The sequence below is a fragment of the Salmo trutta genome, chromosome 26, assembly GCF_901001165.1.
Source record: "Salmo trutta chromosome 26, fSalTru1.1, whole genome shotgun sequence".
Taxonomy (NCBI): Eukaryota; Metazoa; Chordata; class Actinopteri; order Salmoniformes; family Salmonidae; genus Salmo; species Salmo trutta.
In genome coordinates this window covers 12,498,500-12,522,696 of record NC_042982.1, presented here as the reverse complement: position 1 = coordinate 12,522,696, position 24,197 = coordinate 12,498,500, and the positions used below count along the sequence as shown (strand labels likewise).

Here is a 24,197-nt window from a genome sequence, read left to right as displayed (position 1 = left end):
CCCATTGATTTTAAGTATGGATAAACTCTTCTATTCAAATGCTGGGCCAGGTTAATTAAGACTGTGAATAAGGCTACAACATTAAAGTAGATCAATAACACATTAATATTAAGATAATGAATGAAACATTAAAGTGACAATTCTTTTTGTTATTCACTCACTGTTGACTTTCATGTTCTAGCTTTCCTCCTATTCTCCTCGGAAAATGATTGATACATATTTTGTACCAGTGCAAAAAATGTTACTTAACCTGGTCCTAAATATCCCATTTAAACATTATGCTCATTGTCATAGGCCTTCCACTGATACATGGCCAAGATCATTTAGAGCTACACCCCCTCTCTCTTCCTCCCTCACAGTCTGTACATTATCCTACTGCATTCGCATTATCCTACTGCAGTACAATTACGTGACTGAGCACCAAGAACACAGAGAAGATAGGGAGAGAACTCCCCTCCTCCCTTCATTTCCTCCTTCTTTACCCACCACACCGTCAACATATGATATGGCTACTGTTCATCTATTGCCAAGCCTGAACAAATGGTCAGTGAGACTCCACTGCTACTGTCCGCTCACCCTTCCCTCGTCCACACACTGGACTAGAGAAACCCACTCAGCCCTTCCTCACACAGACCACCCCACTCTTCCCCACATACTGTACACTGCTGAAAGAAAGAAGACTGACAGACCTAGCACCATGCTACTGGGCAGCTCCAAGCTCAGGGGATACCAGAGGGGTATTGAAACACTGGAAAACCCTGTTGCATGTTGGGAACTACATGCTGTGTTATGCAAGTCACATGGTAATACTGTATTAATAGTACTAGCTAGTGAATTTCGATGTTAAAGGTACAGTATGAAGAGTTATAAGTCCACATGCATGAAGGATAGCATTTTAGAGGCATTTTAGCGATTAGAAAAACAACCGTAATCCTACTGTCCTACTTAGCATATTTATGCTTACTCATAACATGCAGCATTGTGAAGATTTGTCATGACTATTGCTATTTGCTCCATGCTGTCACTCCACATGTCTGGAGAAAGTTTTGTTCCTCTGTCTTTGACCAAACTGTTATTGCCTAAGAGCAGAATGTAGTAAGACGACACTGAGTGAGTGAATTGTATTGAGAGAACATTGAATGAGATTCAAATGTAGAACCTGAAATGAGGTGCACCAATATGCCTGATTAAGGCCCATTTAAAGCCTGCCAAGCTGACCAAAGAGTGTCTGTTATCCCCTCATTAAACAATCCCCCTCTTCAAAATCACAAACTCATAAATATTGGAGAAGCAATTCCAGGTAAAAAGGGTTAATCATTATTGAACTCTGCCAGGCATGATTCTTCATGAACTGTGTAGGGTAACCTGGTTATGAAAACCAATGGTTCTATGACTATTACTAAAATTTGGGTGATCAATGAGGCATTCTCACCCATGAGATCACGCTATTATCTAACTTACTATGGCCCGTGTCAAAAGGGAAAAGGGAACATTAACGGACACGCCCACCTACAGTGTGTTCTGATTAATTCCATTCTCTTTGTGGGGAAAAAAGAGTGGATGCATAATTTACCTTGACATTCCCGTCATACCCGAGCTCCTGGCAGCGAAACGCATGATATGCAGGAAAAAGGACACGGCACCCGCACTCAGCAATATATCACAGGAGGAACACATTGAATTACACCTTGGCCTGATGAGCCGTGTGTCAGCAAAACTCAAGCTGACAGCAAAGACAAAAGAGAATGGCAATGTTGTGCTCAAAGTGGTGATTGACCTCCTTTTAGGGTTTCTGATGAGGGAGAAACCTTGTTAGGGCCTCAACTAGTACTGAATTCCAAATCAACTACCTTGGCACTACCGCAGGATATTGCTAAAAGTATCAGGTTGATCAGGTTCAGGATCAGGATCAGGATCAGGTGTAAATGATGGGTGGGATTTTTGCCACATTATTTACACCGATCCAATTGTTTCAGATTTACAGGAATGCGTAGGAAGTATGGGCTAGGAATACATTTGGAATTCAGCAAAAGTGTGGTTTGCTGTTAGTTGTAAATCTCTGCCTATTTGGTGAAGTTTCCTCTGTCATCAAATGTTGTCCAGTGAGTCATGAGATCTTTATGCTGACTTCAGTGCTGATAATGTCCAAACTGATATTCAAACGCATGGCGAGCAAGTTTGTTTTCATTCCCAGCAGTATAGATTGATTACATGCCAAGCCAAGCCAGATAAACAAAATAATCATATGGTGTGTGCAGTGTTTGGATCCAAAACATCAGTCACACCAATGTGTTCTCTGTTAACAGACTTTCCTTAAATATTTGGCTTGGCAAAAGCTATCACAGTTCCTCCACAAATAGATTGCTTCACACATGGAATAAACAACAAAAAAACAATTTGGTCGACATACAGTTGAAGTCGGAAGTTTACATACACATAGGTTGGAGTCATTAAACAGATTGGAAAATTCCAGAAAATTATGTCATGGCTTTAGAAGCTTCTGATAGGCTAATTGACATCATTTGAGTCAATTGGAGCTGTACCTGTGGATCTATTTCAAGGCCTACCTTCAAATTCAGTGCCTCTTTGCTTGACATCATGGGAAAATAAAAATATTGTAGATCTCCACAAGTCTGTTTCATCCTTGGGAGCAATTTCCAAATGCCTGAAGGTACCACGTTCATCTGTACAAACAATAGTACGCAAATATAAACACCATGGGACCACGCAGCACGTCATACCGCACAGGAAGGAGACGCGTTCTGTCTCCTAGAGATGAACGTACTTTGGTGTGAAAAGTGCAAATCAATCCCAGAACAACAGCAAAGGACCCTGTGAAGATGCTGGAGGAAACAGGTACAAAAGTATCTATATCCACAGTAAAACAAGTCCTATATCGACATAACCTGAAAGGCCGCTCAACAAGGAAGAAGCCACTGCTCCAAAACCGCCATAAAAAAGCCAGACTACGGTTTGCAACTGCACATGGGGACAAAGATCGTACTTTTTGTAGAAATGTCCTCTGGTCTGATGAAACAAAATTAGAACTGTTTGGCCATAATGACCATCGTTATGTTTGGAGGAAAAAGCGGGAGACTTGTAAGCCGAAGAACACCATCCCAACCATGAAGCACGGGGGTGGCAGCATCATGTTATGGGGTTGCTTTGCTGCAGGAGGGACTGGTGCACTTCACAAAATAGATGGCATCATGAGGCAGGAAATTTATGTGGATATATTGAAGCAATATCTCAAGACATCAGTCAGGAAGTTAAAGCTTGGTCGCAAATGGGTCTTCCAAATGGACAATGACCCCAAGCATACTTCCAAAGTTGTGGCAAAATGGCTTAAGGACAACAAAGTCAAGGTATTGGAGTGGCCATCACAAAGCCCTGACCTCCATCCTATAGGCAATTTGTGGGCAGAACTGAAAAAGTGTGTGCGAGCAAGGAGACCTAGAAACCTGACTCAGTTACACCAGCTCTGTCAGGAGGAATGGGCCAAAATTCACCCAACTTATTGTGGGAAGCTTGTGGAAGGCTACCCAAAACGTTTGACCCAAGTTAAACAATTTAAAGGCAATGCTACCAAATACTAATTGAGTGTATGTAAACTCCTGACCCACTGGGAATGTGATGAAAGAAATAAAAGCTGAAATAAATCATTCTCTACTATTATTCTGACATTTCACATTCTTAAAATGAAGTGGTGATCCTAGCTGACGTAAAACAATTTTGACTAGGATTAAATGTCAGGAATTGTGAAAAAGTGAGTTTAAATGTATTTGGCTAAGGTGTATGTAAACTTCCGACTTCAACTGTAGCTAGCTTGCCAAAGATATTTACCTTCATAAAGATGATCACAATGCGAAAACACAACTCAGAAGTGAATGCTACAGTAATAAGCATAAGCTTTCATTTTTGTTTTCACACAAGATGTTTTTCTCCAAGACCTTTATTCCGTCCAGAAAATCCATGCTACAATCTTACACAAGATTAAAATCCTCACAGACATTATGTACGGTTTGTGAGGTGAACAGGGACTAAGGTGTGAAAACACTCTGCATTCTCTGATATATAAACATACAGATGACTAGATCGTGCATATTGTACAATTGCTGAAATGATAACTCACATGCAACCGAGAGCCAAATCCACAGTGCACAACATTCTCCAAGACAAGGCCAAAAGTCTTGTGAATTCTTACATCACTGTTCCAACAATGTATTCTGTGATCAAAGGGAATCAAACACATCTGGTATGGGTCAATCTCCATGCAAATGGAGACCTTGACATTACGGTCGATGGTTGGAGAAGGTAATTCTGAAGGCGAGACGGTGGGAGTTTGACCTTTCTCAGAGTCTTAGCTCTATGTATCCCGCCGGAGATGATCGCCTCACGTACTGTAGCAGCAACATCATCTTCTCCAAAGAGTTAATCTCCAACCCTCAGGTCATTCTTTTGCTATTCATTTCACAAACAAGCTGTCCACATAGAAGGAGTACCAAATAGATAGAGCCATAGAAAAATATTGTATTGAAGGCGAAAGCACAAGGAAAAAAGCAACTGAACACTGAAGTGTCGACAAAAGTGTTGACATACTGTACAGTACACATACTATCATACAGGTTTCGCTGATTGTTTATGTTTTGTATACTGCAAATAGCTATTACTTGTTAGAGACTCAATGCCACAAACAGCCATTGCAGACACTATGTGCCAACCCTAGACTCACCGAGTTGCAGTACAGACGTTACAAACATTGCGACCAAATCAAGCTCTAAAAATCTGAGCATCCATTGTACCTTTCACTATCTACCTCATAGCATATCTTATTCACCCTATTTTGGCAGCTTGGATTTCGGTTACAATCAACAACAATTGTTCATTTTACTGTTTCGACCACTTAATGTATCAGTTTGTTTAGTTTTTTGCCTCTATTTAATGTTCAGCTTTGTGAGTTGTTGTTGCTTTGAGTTCTAACTTTTCTATGTGGCCTCTTCGACTATAGGGGCATGGGAATAGTGGATGACTTGAAGGCAAATCTATGAAACCACAACAAAAACGTACCACCGCATGAGACTTCAAGGTTTCACAGGAAAATGGGTTTATTTTGTTTTTGTTTTGATTGTTGATCTGCAAAAGGTCACTCTGGTGGAAAACAAATCCCTCGGGATATACATATGAATTTAGGCCGAGCACATGTCCTCCAAAAGGATACCTTCTTGTAGGGATCTGTTGACTAACATCCGGCTAGGTAGTACCATGTATCAATCTTTATGTAACCCCAGGGAAACATTTTGAATGATGCTCTGATGCTTAACTCCTGGTCAACATTCCAGTTTACAGGCTGGTTGAGGATCTAGTCCTAGGGGGTGATCTTTTAACACCTGATTAGAATTATAGATGAACATGTTCATCATGCGTGACCAGACAGAAGTGCATTAAAATGCAGATTATGAATTGTTGTTGTATTTTAATGAGAGGGAAACATTGTACCATAATTCAGCTACTAAGTCACTTTAATGGATGTAAACATTAGTTTGATGGGCTAATGCTGATTGATTATGATTATTATGTATGCATGGTGAAAATGGAACACTGGCTGAGTTAAACGCTCAAAGTCAAGCAAATAGCACTATGGTTAGAGTGGCTGTTAGTAAGAGCCAATGGGGATTTGATCCATGAGTGAACAGTAAAGATGGGTTAAACCACAATGAGAATTGGTTCTCAGCTCTATGACCACAAATATGGAGACCTTTAAAGCCACACTGTAACGTGCAAACCACCGAAATGTGGGCCACCAACACATTTAACAAAGGAGTAAATTAATAACGACAAACAACTGCACACTGCATATACACAGATCACACAGCAAAGCAAACAACACAGATTTAAGCACATGCACACTCATTCTCATGAAAACACACACACCTCCATTTTTCCAATTCCATGCAGTCTACAGCCTTCATCCCTTCATGGCTGGCCAGTAGAAAGCGGACTCTTCCAGCCCCAGATGAATTATGCAGTGCTTCTCCATATAAATGGATTGAGTCCCTTGATAAAGACAGAACTTCCTGGGATCTCTGGAGACAGAAGCCCCAAAGACCTATCTCCAGGTCCCCAGCCAAAATCTGCATTATTAAAAATGTTCTAATTAGTATACCATATAAAAGTACAGAGCACTAATTGCAACAGCCACTGCCATCCCCACTCATTTCTTTAAACAGGGAACGTTTGCTTTAACTTATTATTTCTTTCATGTTCGAATCAAACCCATGAAACAAACGTTGTTGCAGTGCGAAGGAGAGATCAGCAGAATCATTTGAGGGGACCAGGGAGGAGAACTCCCTAATAGCCAATGAGTACACACACAGTCTTAAGAAATGTACACCCCCTTTCACTGTGTCAGCTAATAAGAGGAAATTGAATTAATTTGAATTATCATAGCATTAAATGATCATACAGCCATGACGCCAAGAGTGGAATCTACTATTGTTCCCTACGATAGATCAGGACATCTAAGCTTATGGTACAGCTAATGCTAGGATGAGACAGTAGTATCTTCCACCCACTTGCTATACGTTAGACTCTAGACTGATCCATTTTCATCTACACCACCTCTATGCACAGACACCTGTAGTAACTACAATACTGTATGCTAATCCCATAGTTTACGCATAGATTGTTTACCGCTGGAGTAGCTGGATGGATTATGTGAATCTTGACCTAAGGAGAACCCGCAGTCCATCCTGCAGTGCTAATTGCTCTGTCTGTCCTCAGCCAGAGCTGAGTGCTTCTGTTCTGCTCCCTGTTGGAAATGGACCGGTGCGTGATGGAAGGAGGGACGGGAAGGGAAGGTCAGAAGGGAGCGGAGGTGACCTATAATCCATCACCGTGTTATTACTCAGGCCTCATGCATAATGACCCAGAGCAAGGCGCGCTGACACCAGCCAGCGGTGAGTCCTGGGGTGCACAGCGCAGTCAGAGCAGCTCCTCCATCTGCTGTAGCTGCACCATGCGAGCTCAGCCAAGGGCAAGGACACCTCAGTTTGCACTGTGGTATCATTACTTTTCACAGGTCCTACAACTACCACTCAGCACTCTCATAGGGTTGCCACTGCTCCGCCTTGTAGAATCACTGGGTTGTAGCCGTCTCACGGAACAACTACGTATGTCCCACAGAATATTTTCTGAGTTTCTCAGACCTTCTACATCTACAGTGGCTGGCTTTCAGACATCAACTCCGTCTTGAAGAACCACTATCCCTCATGAGCCTCATAGCATCTGTCTTACAGAGTCAGTCTCACTCTGTCCATTTTTATTTCTATTTGCCTCGAACAATCACAGTCTCAGAGCAGTCTCAAATCAACTTGCAGAATCACTGTCTCGCTATCCTAAAATCACTGTCAGTCTTAGGGAGGAGGAGCTCTGTGGTCTGTCTTACACGATCACAATCTCCTAGAATGGTGGTCTGTAACAGCAGGGCCTAAACCCGCTCTCACTTTATCACAATCTTATTGGAGTCATTGCAACACTGTCGGGTTGAAACCACTTTGCTGTTTGAAAGCATCATACTACCACAAAATTCCTCTGTGTCACATATCACCACCTTGACGCATTATTTCCGGCTTTAAAATTGATTTCCATCAATATTGTATGACACCATCATGCTCAGTGTTACATTTTATGTGCTTTGGGCAGGGGAGAGAGGAGCTTGTGTTTTGTTTCCACTAGCAAACAAATGATGAATAAAAAACCTTTGTCACATGAAGGCAATTAAGTTATTTAAATTACAAAGCAATGCATTATTGGCGACAGTAGCTATTTCATAAAACAAAGAAGATTTACTTAGAAATAACTAGGGTAAAGCGGTGAATGTACAGCATGAATGAATAATGGAGATTGTGATGGCAAAATATATAGAATCAGGACAAGAAGAGAGAAGGAAAAGGATAAGGGGAGTTTGTCTAAAAGCAATACAATTATTTGCAAGTCCTAAAACGACCAGAAACAGGTATTTCAAGGAAACAAATAACCTAATAACCATATCAGCCCCAGTTAAATACCAAAGAGCATTCCATTACTTCCATTGGGCTGAGCTATTTTCATGACCTTCTTTTTAATAAAGCATAATGTCATGTAATTTGGAATGTGTTCAAATGGGACCAAATAAAGCACAAGAACACAGTCAAAATGTTGTTTGAAACAGCATAGCAAATGTTTATCGGAGGATTCCCTTGTTAGTCAAGTCTAAAACATCAAAGCAATCCCGACTTTCTTTTATGTGTAAATTCTGCGTTTCTAATGTCCATCTTAAATCATAATACCACCATAGTCAGCCCTCAATTAAATCCGTTTTCAAATGTGAAAAATATCCTCTGAGATAGTATTTAATGTTTCAGAGTTTTCACAGAGGACTAATTACAACGTTAACGGGCTGAAAGGCAGGGGAGGATTGTTAGGTGTTCTCTATTCCCTTATGTCAGAGAGACAACCGCGCCTATCCAATTTCTGAACCTCTCATTTGAAGTAAAAAAAAAATGAAAGAACAAAAACAAAGGCTCAAAGACAGTCAGTCACAGCACACAGGTCATTAGAAGAGCACCATCTCAAATCAAAGACAGTCAGTCACAGCACACAGGTCATTAGAAGAGCACCATCTCAAATCAAAGACAGTCAGTCACAGCACACAGGTCATTAGAAGAGCACCATCTCAAATCAAAGACAGTCAGTCACAGCACACAGGTCATTAGAAGAGCACCATCTCAAATCAAAGACAGTCAGTCACAGCACACAGGTCATTAGAAGAGCACCATCTCAAATCAAAGACAGTCAGTCACAGCACACAGGTCATTAGAAGAGCACCATCTCAAATCAAAGACAGTCAGTCACAGCACACAGGTCATTAGAAGAGCACCATCTCAAATCAAAGACAGTCAGTCACAGCACACAGGTCATTAGAAGAGCACCATCTCAAATCAAAGACAGTCAGTCACAGCACACAGGTCATTAGAAGAGCACCATCTCAAATCAAAGACAGTCAGTCACAGCACACAGGTCATTAGAAGAGCACCATCTCAAATCAAAGACAGTCAGTCACAGCACACAGGTCATTAGAAGAGCACCATCTCAAATCAAAGACAGTCAGTCACAGCACACAGGTCATTAGAAGAGCACCATCTCAAATCAAAGACAGTCAGTCACAGCACACAGGTCATTAGAAGAGCACCATCTCAAATCAAAGACAGTCAGTCACAGCACACAGGTCATTAGAAGAGCACCATCTCAAATCAAAGACAGTCAGTCACAGCACACAGGTCATTAGAAGAGCACCATCTCAAATCAAAGACAGTCAGTCACAGCACACAGGTCATTAGAAGAGCACCATCTCAAATCAAAGACAGTCAGTCACAGCACACAGGTCATTAGAAGAGCACCATCTCAAATCAAAGACAGTCAGTCACAGCACACAGGTCATTAGAAGAGCACCATCTCAAATCAAAGACAGTCAGTCACAGCACACAGGTCATTAGAAGAGCACCATCTCAAATCAAAGACAGTCAGTCACAGCACACAGGTCATTAGAAGAGCACCATCTCAAATCAAAGACAGTCAGTCACAGCACACAGGTCATTAGAAGAGCACCATCTCAAATCAAAGACAGTCAGTCACAGCACACAGGTCATTAGAAGAGCACCATCTCAAATCAAAGACAGTCAGTCACAGCACACAGGTCATTAGAAGAGCACCATCTCAAATCAAAGACAGTCAGTCACAGCACACAGGTCATTAGAAGAGCACCATCTCAAATCAAAGACAGTCAGTCACAGCACACAGGTCATTAGAAGAGCACCATCTCAAATCAAAGACAGTCAGTCACAGCACACAGGTCATTAGAAGAGCACCATCTCAAATCAAAGACAGTCAGTCACAGCACACAGGTCATTAGAAAAGCACCATCTCAAATCAAAGACAGTCAGTCACAGCACACAGGTCATTAGAAGAGCACCATCTCAAATCAAAGACAGTCAGTCACAGCACACAGGTCATTAGAAGAGCACCATCTCAAATCAAAGACAGTCAGTCACAGCACACAGGTCATTAGAAGAGCACCATCTCAAATCAAATGTGATACCAAACCATATTGTAATGGAAACAGGCAGGGAGAGTGAGCTTGTCCGTAAGTGGTCGGCGAACCCTTAACCTTCTGGACCGTAGCCCTGTGTGCCATCAGCTGCATCAACGAAAGCATACTCAATTGGCGGAGTCAATATCTGCGCTTATCAACACATGGTCGCTAGAATATTGAAGTGTAATACTACAAATCTACCGCAAAAGTATGTTGATATTGACTCCACAAATGGCAAAGTATAGACCCTTTCTTATAAATAAAAACTTTTAGGATTGCCGTTTAATGAAATACCTTGAAAAATAAAAGCAACAGGATACAATACTAGTAGATCCTTGTAGAATGAAGGTGCTCTTTGGTTAAGAAAAAACCCAAGGAGGACCTATAAGCGTTCTTCATTAAGTTAAAATGCCTTTTCTATGGTGGCATGTTCAATAGAACAAAATCCAAAAATATCAGATGGGATAAGTTTTTGGACTGGTCTTCGTCAGGGAGAATAACGATACAATCACACAAAATGCAACATGTCTAAGTTCATGGTGACTGCATGCACCATAAATGGTAGTTCTATCTTAGAGGATGGTACATTTTATTTTAGGTAATGAAAGGATCATATTACCCCAAAAGCAGTGCCATGTGACGATGACAGACTGGTAAAACATGATCATCATACAATGTAACCAAACACTTATGTAGTAAGTTTCACCCAGAACGGCCACTTTTGAATAACAAATCTCTTGTAACTGTTTTAGAAACAAAACTTTTCATGAGCCCTTGTCTTGAGGTATGACACTTAAAAACATTCAACCGCGAGTAGAATAATCACAGCATGGATTCGTGACACCCCAAAATGTCACATCCTGACCAGTAAAAGGGGTTATTTGTTATTGTAGTTTGGTCAGGGCGTGGCAGGGGGTGTTTGTTTTGTGTGTTTTGGGGTTTTTGGGTTATGTTCTATGTTAGTCTATTTCTATGTTTATTCTAGGTTGTCTATGTCTAGGTTGGAAGTGTTTGGGATTGGTCTCTAATTGGAGGCAGCTGTATCTCGTTGCCTCTGATTAGAGACTATATTTAAGTAGGGTTTTTTTCCTCATTGTGTTTGTGGGTGGTCATTTTCTGTTCAGTGTTTCGTGTACCTGACAGTACTGTTTGGCTGTTGTGTTTTCTTGTTTAGTGTTATAAATAAAGTTAATTATGAGCACTCAACCCGCTGCGCCTTGGTCTACTCCCTTCGACGGCCGTTACAGAACCACCCACCAAAGAAGGACCAAGCAGCGGAGGATGGAGCAGCAGGAAAGCTACTTGGAGTCGTGGACATGGGAGGAGGTATTAGATGGTAAAGGACCATGGCACCAGGCTGGGGAGTACAAGCGCCCGAAGGAGGAGCTGGAGGCAGCTAAGGCAGAACGACGGAGGTATGAGACATTATATCCTCCACGTCAGGAGGAGAGGAGGCAGCCCCCAAAAAATATTTTTGGGGGGGCACACAGGTAGTTTGGCTGGGCCAGGGGTGAGCCCTAAGCCAACTCCCTGTGCTTATTATGGGGAGCCTTTGGCGTGGAGAGCACCGTGCTCTGCGGAAGTGCGCACGGTCTCGCCCATCCGCACGCACAGTCCGGTGCGGTCGATACCAGCTCCCTGCAAGTGCCGTGCTAGAGTGGGCATCCAGCCAGGAAGGAGTATGCCTGCTCAGCACATCTGGCCACCAGTGCATCTCCTAGGCCCAGGCTACCCTGTGCCTGCTCTACACACTGCAGCCATCATTCCTCAGCACAGCCCAGTTCGCCCTGTGCCAGCACTCCGCCCGTGCAGGGCTACAGTAACAATCCAGCCAGGACGGGTTGTGCAGGCTGTGCGCTCCAGACCTCCAGTGCGTCCTCAAGACCCAGTGTATCCTGTTCCTGCTCCTCGCACTAGCCCTGTGGTGCGTGTTACTGTTCTGGCACCTCCAAAGCCAGCCCCATGCATCAGGCCCTCAGTGTGCAGTCCCCGTCCAGAGCTTCCGGCGACAGTTCCCCGTCCAGAGCTTCCGGCGACAGTTCCCCGTCCAGAGCTTCCAGCGACAGTTCCCCGTCCAGAGCTTCCGGCGACGGCCCACAGTCCGGAATCGACAGAGATGGCCCACAGTCCGGAACCGACAGAGACGCTCCTCAGCCCGAGGTCTCCAGCGACGCACCTTAGCCCAGAGTCTTCAGCAGTGGTCTACAGCCATGAGCCTTCAGCGGGGGTGGGCAGGTTAGAATGGGGACTAAGCCTGGAGCCAGAGCCACCTCCGTAGTTGGAGGATTAGGGGGGGGGGGGGGTGTAGCACGGGAGCCGTAGTTGACGGTGGCCACCCTCCCTTCCCCCCCTTTAAGTTGTTTTTGTGGGGGGGTTTTTAGGTGCATTTCGGGGTCTGCACCTTTTGTGGGGGGGGGGCGGTGTACTGTCACGTCCTGACCAGTAAAAGGGGTTATTTGTTATTGTAGTTTGGTCAGGGTGTGGCAGGGGGGGTGTTTGTTTTGGGTTATGTTCTATGTTAGTCTATTTCTATGTTTATTCTAGGTTGGAAGTGTTTGGGATTGGTCTCTAATTGGAGGCAGCTGTATCTCGTTGCCTCTGATTAGAGACTATATTTAAGTAGGGTTTTTTTCTCATTGTGTTTGTACCTGACAGTACTGTTTGGCTGTCATGTTATGTTTAGTGTTATGTTTAGTGTTCTAAATAAAGTTCATTATGAGCACTCAACCCGCTGCGCCTTGGTCTACTCCCTTTGACGGCCGTTACACAAAACTAGGCCTATTTAAAAAGTTCTCCCAGATGAGTCTTGCTTTCTCGTTTCCAAAAAATTACAACCAGCACTTTAATAATCACAATCGTCCCATTTTTCTATTGTGTGAAACACTGCTTTGGCTTTTATGAAAATCTGTTACACTTTGTTAAAGAAAATATATTAACATGCCGTGAAAATACCGGCTTTCATATTTTAAAGGGATAAGGATCAACGTATTATCAAACATAAATGACACCTTTGTCTATTTTTATATTAGGGACATTTTTTACAACTCCCAGAGGTGTCTCATACTTCTTGAGGAGTGATATTGTGTATGCAAATACTGTATCTAAAAAGCACTGAAAAAGATCAAGACACTGAACTGTTAAGTGGAGATACAGTACTTTTTGTTTTCTTATGAGAAACAAGTCTTGTCACTCAATCTTTTTTATGGAAGCACATCTTCCTTTATTTGGTGAAGGGGAGCCATCAACAACTAGACTATCATTTTGTTATTCCATTGGAGATGGAATATCTTATTTTTGCTCTAGTACCAAACCCCAAATATGTGGGATATTCATGATTTTTTGAGTCGTATTCACAGTTCTCCCACCATTGTCAAATGTCAAAAATAACTTACTTGTTGCCTCTGTCTTGGTGGAGGTGCATCATCAGATGTAGGGGTGATGCCTGACCACTAGTTGTCAGAGCTGTAAGTCCTCTGGCTATACTGATGAATACAACTGACATGGGGGTAGAATTTCATTACAAAGTTAGCCTTACATCTACCATAAATTACTTGACAATTTCAGAGTAATAATACACTGTCTGAATGCGTAAAACAAGTAATTACCATAAAAATGGCCTCGCATGAAAAGTTTAGACCTCTCCATCACACATGACTAGGAACACTTATCAGCACCATCACCAATTACCCAAGAGTCTGCCTACCTCAAAGCATGTTATTTACAATCACATCCACCCTTCGCTTTCCTTGCCATTATACAGACAAAATAAAAATAGCATGATACTACATACTAAGCAACTTCAAGTGAATCCTCCATTCTATTCTCAGCTCCACCCATGGCCAATGAAGGGGGTTTGTGTACTATCATACTGAATACATTTCCAAAAATAACTGACGCACCTGCCTAAAAACCTGTGTAGGGAAGTGAAAGGGGATACCTAGTCAGTTGCACAACAATGATTCCACCAAAATGTGTTTTCCTCATTGAACCCAACCCCTCTGAATCAGAGAGGTGCGAATGCTGCCTTAAACAACATCCACGGCGCCCGAGGAGCAGTTGTTGTTGGGGGTTAACTGCCTTGCTCAAGGACAAAATGGCAGATTTTTCCAACTTGCCGGTTCAGTGATTCAAACCAGCGACCTTTCGGTTACTGGCCCAATGCTCTTAATGGCTAGGCGCCCTGCCGCCCTGTATCGGGTTTGGTTGTGAATAACAACTAGGATTGCAAAGGGAGGGTATATTACTGGAAACTTTCAATGTTTACCAGTAAACTACCAGAATGTTGGTATCTTTCAAGGATTTTATGTAATCTATCACAAGACATCTAGTGGCCCTTTTGGGTAATTCAGATTGTCACAGGTGTTTGTAATAATCTCTGGCCATCTGTTGGCCTTATCAAGTGTAAAATAAAAACAAAGCTGTTAAAAAATATCCTAAATATAAACCATAGTGAATACCAGTTGTGTTTAATATGAGGGTTTCAGCATGAAATATCCTTTACAAACTTCAATTTTTTTTATATGTCAATATGTATTTGTTGTGAAAAAGTCAATAGTTGGAAGAGTTGCAGAGTTAATTATATGCTTTTTCATTAATTAGGCTATTTTCTGTTGAACCATATGGTCTATTTCCTAGAAACTCATGGACAATATGGACACATTATAAATTAATACTATACATTAAACAATTTTGTAAAAGTTTTTCAAGTATAAATTCCCAAAGTTAGATTAACATAGATTTTCTGTTAATTACCCAAATTACTGAAGATTCCGGTAACACAAGAGGAGAGAGGGGACAAAATGAGAACAACAAGAGTGCAGTCCAGGTGAAAAAGGGGAATGAAATGACATGGAACAGAAGGCAGGGAAACCTGGGATAGAGATGGCAATCAGTGAGGATGAAGAGAGAAAAGAGAGAGAGAGAGAGCAGAGGGTGGTGAGAGGGAAACATAAGAGGGAGGCGAACAAATGAGAGAGGGAGGAAAATGAGAACATGAGCTATATGTGGAGAGGAGGAGAGAAAGATGAGACAAAAACAGATGAAGAGTCCAGATATTAGGTAAAGTCAGGCTTTATAGGGACTGTGATGAAGCTGACCCTTATAAATTGTTTAGCGCGTTCACATTTCCCCATATATGTAGTAATTAATTTATCCTAAAGGTACAGTGCCCTCGGAAAGTTTTCATACCCCTTGACTTTTTCGACATTTAACCACCGGCTCTGGTTCGGCTCCATTCTAAAATGGATTAAATAAAAAAATATCCACACAATACCCCATAATTACAAATTTATTTTTGCATATTTATTCCAAATAAAAGACAGAAATATCTTATTTACATAAGAATTCAGACTCTTCCCTATGAGACTCAAAAAAATTGATCTCAGGTGCATCCTGTTTCCATTGATCATCCTTGAGGTGTTTCTACAACTTGATTGGAGTCCACCTGTGGTAAATTCAATTGATTGACATGATTTGGAAATGCACACACTTGTCTATATAAAGTCCCACAGTTGACAGTGCACGTCAGAGCAAAAACCAAGCCATGAGGTCGAAGGAATTGTCCGTAGAGCTCCAAGGCATGATTGTGTTGAGGCACAGATCTGGGGAAGGGTACCAAAACATTTCTGCAGCATTGAAGGTCCCCAAGAACACAGTGGCCTCCATCATTCTTAAATTGAAGCAGTTTGGAACCACCAAGACTAGAGCTTGAAGTTGAAAAAGGGAAGTTTTGAATTGATAAGATATCTCGCAAGAGGTTCTTGATAGCTTAATTGCTTGTAAAGTTGTTTTTCTTCTTCTAAGGTTTCGCTGGTACATCGCTCATATTTTATTTATTCCTCTCATCAAATTATTCTGAAAAGTTATACAATTCATTGAAGTTGTTTTCAAGCAAAAATAATCATCAATGCCATGCAACAAGCAATCTCTTAGCAGTCTTAACCATGTCAGCAAAAGTTGTATTTTTCATGTCATATCAAACTGCAATGTTCAAAGATATATTCAGAATATAGCTTGAATTTCACAATATTATAGTGTTCTAAGAGTAGAGTTACAGGCTGACAATCAGAAAGTTGCAAAATCATTATTACTGGAATAAATAATAAATATAAATATCCCATAACTGACCCAAGCGTGTGAGTTTCATGTGCATCTGAAGTAAGAATTCTACCGAATTATAGTATGGCCACTCTCACTCTGTCGTTTTCCTCTCATCTGTAGATTACCATCATTCAAATGTTCTCATTCATTGCCTGTCACTCCCATTTCTAAATATCTATGTGATATCACCCTCCAGTATGCTTCAAGCGTGGCTACCCATCCAGCTCTCACTGTAAACTCAGGACATTTACCCTCTGGAATGGACCAGATGGAGACAAACCACCCAGACACATCTGGCTACTACACCCAGCCAGGGTGAAGATACCCAGGGGAGGAAGCAGGAGTCACAGGGGGCATGGTGGAGCATGAGAAAATAGATTACCCTAATGAGGACCAGGGTGGTTGTTTTCTCCTCCCCACCTCAACAGTCTGTCAGACTCTGACATGCTAATCCATCCTTGGCAGTAACCTGAAGCTCTGGTTCGGCTCTGGTTATTCAGGAGACAAATCAAGAGGCAGTGGAGCGGGCATGTTGGAGGGCACAGGCCTGTCTCCCAGCTAGACTCTTCACAGCTGCTTCTGACGATTCCTCCACTTCACAATGTTAGTTAAGAGGCGAGGGAGTTTTTCTATATTGCCTGTGATTAGGCTATAGGAAGACTCAACTACACTGAGATGTGGTCACTTGATTTCCTCCACATTTTGACCAATGTGAATTTCCCTCCATGGTTTGACAACTTCAACATAAACTCTACCTCATGCTGACCAACCACAGTCTTGTGTTTAGTTCTGGTATTTTTCTAACATACTTCACTATGGTATATGGCCTTGCTATCCAAGATACTTTAATAGCACGCTCTCTGAAGTACTAAAATCAGGCTGACATTACAAAGACCATGAAAGGACTAGGATATACTGGCACGCATATATGTAAATGTGATCCATCCTCAAAAGAATTCCTTGTTATTTTACAAAATCCCAAAAATGTAAGTCATTGGAAGTGCTTTGTATGGAAAACAAATGCCACTTGGCAAACACAAAGACTTTCCAATGAAACAGATTTTTTGATTTCTCCCCAAGGTGCTCTCATTTGAAAGAAAGGTATGAATGTATAGCATCGATATTTGGCTTAGAATTATTATCTTTCTGCTTCTTAAAATGTGTTTGTAAATACAGTACCAGTCAAAATCTTGGACACACCTACTCATTCAAGGGTTTTTCTTTATTTTTTACTATTTTCTACATTGTAGAATAATAGTGAAGAGATCAAAACTATGAAATAACACATATGGAATCATGTAGTAACCAAAAAAGTGTTAAACAAATCAAAATGTATTTTATATTTGAGATTCTTCAAAGTAGCCACCCATTGCCTTGATGACAGTTTGGCACACTCTTGGCATATCCTACCCTGTCGAAATGTTGGTTATTAGGTTATTAAATGATAGCATCTGACCTCTTGTGTGCGGCTCTCCTTTTCTTTTTCAAGTGTACAGTGCCTTCGGAAAGTATTCAGACACCTTGACTTGTTACACATTTTGTTACGTTACAGCCTTATTCTAAAATAGATTTTAAAAATCTACACACAATAGTCCATAATGACAAAGGGAAAACAGGTGATTTGGAAAGGCACACACCTGTCTATGTATGGTCCCACAGTTGACAGTGCATGTCAGAGAAAAAACCAAGCCATCAGGTCTGTAGAGCTCCGAGACAAGATTGTGTCGAGGGACAGATCTGGGGAAGGGTACCAAAAAATGTCTGCAAAATTGCAGGTCTCCAAGAACACAGTGGACTCCATCATTCTTAAATGGAAGAAGTTTGGAACCACCAAGAGTCTTCCTCGAGCTAGCCTCCCAGACAAACTGGGCAATTGGGGGAGAAGGGTCTTGGTCAGGGAGGTGACCAAGAATCAGATGATCACTCTGACAGAGCTCCAGAGTTCCTCTGTGGAGATGGGAGAACCTTCCAGAAGGACAACCATCTCTGCAGCACTCCACCAATCAGGCCTTTATGGTAGAGTGACCAGATGGAAGCCACTCCTCAGTAAAAGGCACATGACAGCCCACTTGAAGTTTTCCCAAAGGCACCTAAAGACTCTCAGACCATGAGAAACAAGATTCTATGGTCTGATGAAACCATGATTGAACTCTTTGGCCTGAATGCCAAGCGTCACATCTGGAGGAAACCTGGCACAATTCCTACGATGAAGTATGGTGGTGGCAGCATCATGCTGAGGGATGTTTTTCAGTGGCAGGGACTGGGAGACTAGTCAGGCAAAGATGACCAGAGCAAAGTACAGAGAGATCCTTGATGAAAACCTGTTCCAGAGTGCTCAGGACCTCAGACTGGGGTCAAGGTTCACCTTCCAACAGGACAACGACCCTAAGCACACAGCCAAGACAACGCAGGAGTGGCTTTGGGACAAGTCTCTAAATGTCCTTAAGTGGCCCAGCCTGAGGCCGGACTTGAAACCGATCGAACATCTCTGGAGAGACCTGAACATAGCTGTGCAGCGACGCTCCCCATCCAACCTGACAGAGCTTGAGAGGATCTGCAGAGAAGAATGGGAGAAACTCCCCACATACAGGTGTGCCAAGCTTGTAGCGTCATACCCAAGAAGACTCAAGGCTGTAATCGCTGCCAAAGGTGCTTCAACAAAGTACTGAGTAAAGGGTCTGAATACTTAGGTAAATGTGATATTTCCTTTTTTTTCACCTGTTTTTGCTTTTTCATTATGGGGTATTGTGTGTGTGTATATTGATGAGGAAAAAAACTATTTAATACATTTTAGAATAAGGCTGTAACCTAACAAAAGTCAACGGGTCTGAATACCTTCCGAAGGCACTATACAGTATGTCCTTAATAAATGTGGCTATAAATATGCAATACTACATTCTGGTCAAATCCCTCATATTACCTGAGACTTTCCCCTCTCCCATTGGATGAGTCAAATCAAACATGATGATGTATCATTGGCCAGTCCATTTACCATGACATTCTCCAGTCACACTAGAACCCTCAGAGTTGGTTCACATCAAGGAGAATTACACAACCTGCAAAGGCTTCAATAGGTTTGGGGTCAAGAAGACTTAAGGCTGTAATCACTGCCAAAGGTGCTTCAACAAAGTACTGAGTAAATGGTCTGAATACTTATGTAAATGTGATATCAGTTTTTTATATTTAGTAAATTAGCAAACATTTCTAAAAACCTATTTTTGCCTTCGTCATTTTGGGGTATAGTGTGTAGATTGATGAGGGGGAAAACCGATTTAATCCACTTCAGAATAAGGCTGTAACCTAACAAAATGTGGAAAAAGTCAAGGGGTCTGAATACTTTCCGTAGGCACTGTACAGTCGTGGCCAAAAGTTTTGAGAATGACACAAATATTAATTTTCACAAAGTCTGCTGCCTCAGTGTGCTCAGTCTGCTGCCTCAGCAATTTGCATATACTCCAGAATGTTATGAAGAGTGATCAGATTAATTGTAATTAATTGCAAAGTCCCTCTTTGCCATGCAAATGAACTGAATCCCCCAAAAACATTTCCACTGCATTTCACCCCTGCCACAAAAGGACCAGCTGACATCATGTCAGTGATTCTCTCGTTAACACAGGTGTGAGTGTTGACGAGGACAAGGCTGGAGATCACTCTGTCATGATGATTGAGTTCGAATAACAGACTGGAAGCTTCAAAAGGAGGGTGGTGCTTGGAATCATTGTTCTTCCTCTGTCAACCATGGTTACCTGCAAGAAAACACGTGCCGTCATCATTGCTTTGCACAAAAAGGGCTTCACAGGCAAAGATATTGCTGCCAGTAAGATTGCACCTAAATGAACCATTTATCGGATCATCAAGAACTTCAAGGAGAGCGGTTCAATTGTTGTGAAGAAGGCTTCAGGGCGCCCAAGAAAGTCCAGCAAGCGCCAGGACTGTCTCCTAAAGGTGATTTAGTTGCGGGATCGGGGCACCACCAGTACAGAGCTTGCTCAGGAATGGCAGGAGGCAGGCGTGAGTGCATCTGCACGCACAGAGAGGCGAATACTTTTGGAGGATGGCCTGGTGTCAAGAAGGGCAGCAAAGAAGCCACTTCTCTCCAGGAAAAACATCAGGGACAGACTGATATTCTGCAAAAGGTACATGGATTGGACTGCTGAGGACTGGGGTAAAGTCATTTTCTCTGATGAATCCCCTTTCTGATTGTTTGGAGCATCCTGAAAAAAGCTTGTCCGGAGAAGAGAAGGTGAGCGCTGCCATCAGTCCTGTGTCATGCCAACAGTAAAGCATCCTGAGACCATTCATGTGTGGGGTTGATTCTCAGCCAAGGGAGTGGCTCACTCACAATTTTGCCTAAGAACACAGCCATGAATAAAGAATGGTACCAACACATCCTCCAAGAGCAACTTCTCCCAACCATTCAGGAACAGTTTGGTGACGAACAATGCCTTTTCCAGCATGATGGAGCACCTTGACATAAGGCAAAAGTGAAAACTAAGTGGCTCGGGGAACAAAACTGATATTTTGGGTCCATGGCCAGGAAACTCCCCAGACCTTAATCCCATTGAGAACTTGTGGTCAATCCTCAAGAGGCGGGTGGACAAACAAAAACCCACAAATTCTGACAAACTCCAAGCATTGATTATGCAAGAATGGGCTGCCATCAGTCAGGATGTGGCCCAGAAGTTAATTGACAGCATGGCAGGGCGGATTGCAGAGGTCTTGAAAAAGAAGGGTCAACACTGCAAATATTTACTCTGCATCAACTTCATGTAATTGTCAATAAAAGCCTTTGACACTTATGAAATGCTTGTAATTATTCTTCAGTATTCCATAGTAACATCTGACAAAAATACCAAAAAGACACTGAAGCAGTAAACTTTGTGGAAATTAATATTTGTGTCATTCTCAAAACTTTTGGCCACGACTGTACATATACCCTAACAAAGTATCTTATTTCCTCCAACAGATCTTCCAACATGGAAGCTGAGCTGATGATGCTGATTATTTAATGCTTTGTCAATGAAACACTGAGCATAAACAAGCCGAGGAATTAGAATTACCTGAGAGAATGTAGTTTATGATCAAAAAGAGAGAGAGAGAGTCCCAATAAAAAGCCCCCTAAAGTCACTCCAAACTTCTTCCTCATCGTAATACCAACTGAAAATGTTCCGACACACACCTTCCAACATCATATAATCTCACCAATCGGACAAAAAGAGATCCCTAGTACAATAGTTACTATCTAGAGTTCAGGATGGATTTATTTCACAATTTGGGTACAATTGCTTTAAATGTCTGCTAGGCATATTCCTGTAAATTAGTGGTATTATTCCAGGTCAGAGGATCAATATGGTATTCTCTGGTGCGAAATAGCTCTAAATCATAATTCACTGTCATGAAGCATACTGTAAGTGATCCCATTTAAAAGCAGGTAATGAGGTTACAGCGGGACTACATCATAATGTTTTAATTGTCACAGCAGGGTCAGCGCTATAAGTATGGGATGAGTAGATTGAAAAATAATGAGTACATTGCCCAAACTTCACTGAAGAGGGTCCAGGCTATTATATTCAACGCTCCCTACTAATCTTTGCAGAAATCTCATTAACTTAAGTGCAGTCTTGCACAACAAATACAGGCAAAGCATGCAAATCATTTCATGAATAATCACCACATGTGTTGCAGGGCCCAATACTGTACTTCTTGACTGTATGAATTATGAATTGTTTTCTCCAAGTATATGTCCTACACCGGTTTATTAGGATTCCATCATACAAAATGGTGAACTAATTTTCAGTGCTCCTAAACGAGACACTGTATGCAGAAATGGTAAGGCATGTGAACTAACAAAACAACCCACTTGAACTTTGCAAAGCAGAATATATTTGTTTGTGTTGGGATCTGTGTTATGCAGGTAAAACACAACTTAAGTGTTCTATGGGGCACGTTGGGAAGCTATTACATTGGACTTGTTCTTATAATAGACACTGTTCTATTGCTGTGTCTGTGGAATAACAGTGTAACAAGGCTGATGTCTAATGTCATACAAGCGGCCACAATTCTATATTTCTCCATTCAACTACATACCATACATTTTGAAGACAGCTTTACATAGTTATGGTTTGTCTTGGAGTGTCTTGGCTACACAATTCAGTGCAGTACATACTTAAAAAAAACAACATTGTTATTTTGTCATTTTGTATTGCATTGACTTTTAAAGACTCAATACTGAATGTGGCATGATAATACCTTAAGGCTAATCATAAGGTAGTAATGCACTCAATTTGCAATGTAACCAAATCATCCAATCGTGGTAAAAATTAAAAAATACATACAAATCTGTCCTTTTGTCCTTTTCTTCTTTATAGTGAAAAATAATGGGAAATAAAGCACAAAGAGCATTAGCAGCAAATGTTTCAACTCATGCTATTGCATCACGGGGCTTCCTATGACGGCTTTTATCTGCAGCTGTACTGTTGCCTAGAGGTGCAATTCACTTGGGGAGTAATTAGCATACATCCAGTTACCTTAATGGGGCAGAGATTGTACTGCACTTAACCAGTGCGGACAGATTTCCTCAACTACCTCCAACGCAGGTAGGGTGAAAGTGGAGTAAGAACACAGATAAGGCATACTTTACAGGTCTATGCCCAAACAGTTCGAGCTTCTAATTTAATAAATTAATCTCTCCAGAAATGTCTCTCACTGTTGCTGCCTGCTATAGACCCCCTTCAGCTCCCAGCTGTGCCCTGGACACCATATGTTAATTGATTGCCCCCCATCTATCTTCAGAGTTCGTTCTGTTAGGTAACCTAAACTGGGATATGGTTAACACCTGGCCGTCCTACAATCTAAGTTAGATGCCCTCAATCTCACACAAATCATCAAGGAACCCACCAGGTACAACCCTAAATTCGTAAACATGGGCACCCTCATAGATATTATCCTGACCAACTTGCCCTTCAAATACACCTCTGCTGTTTTCAATCAGGATCTCAGCGATCACTGCCTCATTGCCTGCATTAGTTATTGGTCCGCGGTAAAATTACCACCCCTCATCACTGTGAAATGCTCCCTAAAACACTTCTGTGAGCAAGCCTTTCTAATCGACCTGGCCCGGGTATCCTGGAAGGATATTGACTTCATCCCGTCAGTTGAGGATGCCTGGTTGTTCTTTAAAAGTAATTTCCTCACCACCTTAAATAAGCATGCCCCTTTCAACAAATGTAGAACTAACAGATATAGCCCTTGGTTCACTCCAGACCTAACTGCCCTTGACCAGCACAAAAACATCCTGTGGCGTACTGCACTAGCATCGAATAGTCCCCGCGATATGCAACTTTTCAGGGAAGTCAGGAACCAATAAACAGTCAGTTAGGAAAGCAAAGGCTAGCTTTTTCAAACAGAAATTTGCATCCTGTAGCTCTAACTCCAAAAAGTTCCGGGACACTGTAAAGTCCATGGAGAATAAGAGGACCTCCTCCCAGCTGCCCACTGCACTGAGGCTAGGAAACATTGTCACCACCGATAAATCTACAATAATTGAGAATTTCAATAAGCATTTCTCTACGGCTGGCCATGCTTTCCTCATGGCTACCCCAACTCCGGCCAACAGCTCCGCACCCCCCACAGCTACTTGCCCAAGCCTCCCCAGCATCTCCTTCACCCAAATCCAGATAGCAGATGTTCTGAAAGAGCTGCAAAACCTGAATCCGACCAAATCAGCTGGGCAAGACAATCCGGACCCTCTCTTTCTAAAATTACCCACCGCCATTGTTGCAACCCCTATTACTAGTCTGTTCAACCTCTCTTTGATTGGAAAGCTGCCGCGGTCATCCCCATCTTCAAAGGGGGAGACACTCTAGACCCAAACTGTTACAGACCTGTATCCATCCTGCCCTGCCTTTCTAAAGTCTTCGAAAGCCAAGTTAACAAACAGATCAATGAACATTTAGAATCCACCGTACCT

At 42.0% G+C, this 24,197-nt stretch overlaps 1 protein-coding gene across 5 annotated transcripts in view; it reads right to left on the bottom strand.

The window, feature by feature from the left end:
• LOC115163124 (limbic system-associated membrane protein) overlaps window positions 1–24,197 on the bottom strand; it is a 1,234,562-nt gene that overhangs the window by 143,184 nt on the left and 1,067,181 nt on the right. The window contains exon 1 of one of the 5 annotated variants that reach the window (XM_029714760.1): window positions 690–717. The exons of the other annotated variants lie outside the window; for them this stretch is intronic. Coding sequence (XP_029570620.1) covers window positions 690–699 — 10 coding nt within the window. The 5' untranslated portion in view covers window positions 700–717. Of the gene's footprint in view, window positions 1–689; window positions 718–24,197 lie in introns of those variants that run through there. 5 annotated transcript variants of the gene reach the window in all.